This window comes from Perna viridis, chromosome 14, assembly GCF_037379345.1.
Source record: "Perna viridis isolate PV_CMFRI_1.1 ecotype Kerala chromosome 14, ASM3737934v1, whole genome shotgun sequence".
NCBI classification, from domain to species: Eukaryota; Metazoa; Mollusca; class Bivalvia; order Mytilida; family Mytilidae; genus Perna; species Perna viridis.
In genome coordinates, this window is record NC_142458.1 from 3,094,819 (window position 1) to 3,098,183 (window position 3,365).

The following is a 3,365-nucleotide window of genomic DNA, read 5'->3' on the forward strand; positions in this document are numbered from 1 at the left end:
CATGTGCAATATTTATGATAATGAGGTTTGATATTGCATGTTTTTTTTTTTTTTTTCAAATTGATTTCTATAGAAACACGTGACCTTTCACGCAATATCATACATGATTTCCAGTAAGAGCATATTTATTTCATCTCATATTTATTTGGAAAAAAGAACAAAGGAAAAATCTCGATTCATGTTACAATGAACTGTACACCCTTGTTTACTTATATAGTACACTTTTTACGTGAACATCGAGTTTGACCTCACATACATACCAACGCTAACCCAACCATACAAGCCGACGTTGGTTTCAACGATGATTTCAGAAAATATTTTAAAAAAAAACATGCGTCATATTATTGCTTAATTGTTTTTCTTGTCAGATAAAAACCGTTTAGGTAATCAGGTAAATTATAACAATGCACCAGTACGTTTGATCAGCGTTGGCTTTCAAACGAAAGCTAAACGCCAATGAATCAACCACAATCCAACATTTGCCCAACGGAGGCATGCTATCTGGGCTGTACCAAGTGATGAATGAAATCTACTTTTGTGGCTCTGCAGTTCATGTTCTCGCTAAAACTGTCTAAGGTTAATACTTGAATAGTGCCTAGTCCGTCTTGTGCAATATAAAGTGTCTGATCGAGAATACCAACTGCACACGGAGACCTTAAACCATCTTCTGATGACATAATAACACGACTGGATTGTCCGCTTCTATCAAAACAGACCATGCTTGAAGAAAGCTTTGAGCATGCGTAAATGTTTCCAAACATGTCGTGGTTCAGATATCTTATTTCTTTGAGATCGGGATGTTTGTATGTTTCTAGAATCTCTCCATCTTTCGACAATTTGTAAATCATGTCACATTTCCCACCAACTGACAAGCAGCCGACAAAAACATGTCCACTGAAAGCGACAATACTAATAGGGTGTTCCCTGAACAGATCCCTTTTCTTTTCGTCCTTTTTAAATGTTTGAATAACTCTGCCGTCACAATCAATTTTTGCTACCTCCGGTGGATTTTTCCACGGGTAAGTCAATAATATTACGTGACCGTCTAGACAGCACACACCCATAGCGCCTGGTCTGATTTCGACATCTCTTTTGTGCATTAACTTATCTCCGACAATATTTAAAAATGTAACTTTGCTTGCAATTTCATTTGTCACAACAATTGTACTTTGATGAAGAAGGCTTAAATCTATCGGAATACCATCTACTGTGTAATGCGACAAATAATTCCCATCAAAATTAAACAGTTTCACTTTACTATTATGGCTATCACAAACAAGTATTCGGCCATCTTCTAGAATTTTGATGCCTGTTATTTTACAGTAAGTAAGATCGCCATTGATTTTGACGCTGAAAGCTCGCAAGTTTAGACCTTCTCGAGGCATAATGAGGTGTTGTCTTTCGCCGATTAATCATACAGTAAAGTACATGTATATTGTGCACACCATCCCGTTGGTATCCAACATTAGTGCCTGGAGTTTGTTTTATCCTGCATTTAAATCTGCAAACACAACACAAATTTATCCACACAAAAAAATACTTCGAGTTTAAATAAAAAGAAACGTTATGCTATGTTTTTGGTCATACCGGAAATACGAGATTACATGTACAAAAATGTAACCCTAGTAATTATTGTTGTGCTGAAAGACGATAATTTGATAATGAAATACTAATGTGTCTACCTGTAAACGGACACGTCGAGTTTATAAAGCTTCAATTTAATATTTCATGGGTATATTTCAACTCGAATCAATTAAATATTTATATAACAATTGTCAGTTCATATCTATACCCAATACACAAAGCAATCAATAAACAATTATTGGTCCATAAAAAACTTGAAACACGATAACAATGTGACAATAGATTTTAATGTCGTTGCTCTGTTCTGACATGAAAGGCAGTCTTTGTGTGTAATATTAGTAAGTTGGAGATTCAAGGCTGTAAAATAATAAAGGTATGCATTGTAGTGACGTGGAGATTCTAAAGGGGGTAGAACTACGCCGTCTGATTAATACAAAACGGTCAGCCTTTATAAATTACTTGTTAAATGAAGATAACTACATGTAATAGATAAGTATACAAGAAAGAAAAGAGACAATGTTTAACATAATTTAAAGTCGATCATACTTAATATTTTAGTAGATAAATGTTCCTAGTTTTTTTCTGAAATATTAAATACATCTAATGAACATACGAAAACATTCTATCCACCAGTTTTTTTTTTTGTTTTTTTTTTTTTTTTTTTTTGGTGTACCAAAAAAACTGGTGGATAGAATTTCTTCTTAATGTAAATCAAAGGAGATGTAACACAATTTTTTTTTCATTTTTTTTTAGTTTATTTGATGTATTACACGTAATATATATATAACCAAAACGCCCCTTGTAGTCACGTCATTTTACTGAAGACGACGATGACCCAAGCCATACAAATTTTAATTAGCCATATGGTCACGTGACCGGATTTCGTCATTGGGTCTCAATTCATAGGTCGGGTGGTTGAAATGCGTGGGGCTTCTGCATTTTTTACATGATTTCTACAATTGAGAGTGAACATATTGAAAGTTTTGGTTTGCCATCGAATTAATACATACAGTTGCATCAGTTAAAACCCCTTCGAGAAGAAAATAATAAACTGTTACATGTATGAAGACTAGAATATCCACAGTTGATCGACACCACTTCTATTTGAAGATTACATTGAAATATTTCATTATGTTTAGTCATGTATGATTGAACTTTTACATAAAGTAAAGTAGATTCATATTCTAAGATTTAAAGAGTAATCAAGGGAACAAGGTTATAGCGGTAATCAAAAGAATGTAATCCAGGGACAAAGACCAGACATGGAAAACAGACATACACAACAAAGGACATGAAGTAACTAAAATCATACATACAAAGTAACAAAAGCAAATGAGTAACTCGGACTCCCCAAAAACTGGGAGCATGGACCAGGTGCACCGGTAGGGTAAGCGTCCTCTGTTTTTCTAGAAACACCCGCCGAATTGCTCATAAAAAGTCAAGTCCGGGGTAGACAAACGAGGAAAGGAAAACTATGACCCGTTGAATAAATCAGTTTTCATGGAACTGATGGATACACCATAACGATCCACGATTTCATGATGACGACCATAAAACTTCTGCAACGATGACTTCAATCTTGTAGCAACATAACCCTGTTCCAGAAGCCTATTTGTTAGAGTTCTAACGATACAAAAAGTATTCGTAGTTTCGGTAAACTCTGGCATAACGTATGAGTTGTGATATGAACACTCCATACGCAGGTGCTGAAGGGATGTTGCCACAGATGAAAGGAAAGTTGACAATTCTGAATGAAAAGTCATCACGTTTGTCGTAAAGTT

The 3,365-nt window shown here is 34.9% G+C and overlaps 1 protein-coding gene across 1 annotated transcript; it reads right to left on the reverse strand.

The window, feature by feature from the left end:
• Positions 1–497: 497 nt before the first annotated feature.
• Positions 498–1,385, reverse strand: LOC148597750 (uncharacterized). The gene has a single exon (XM_088562076.1). It carries the CDS (start codon positions 1,383–1,385, stop codon positions 498–500), a length of 888 nt encoding a protein of 295 aa, XP_088418202.1.
• Between the last annotated feature and the right edge of the window lie 1,980 nt (positions 1,386–3,365).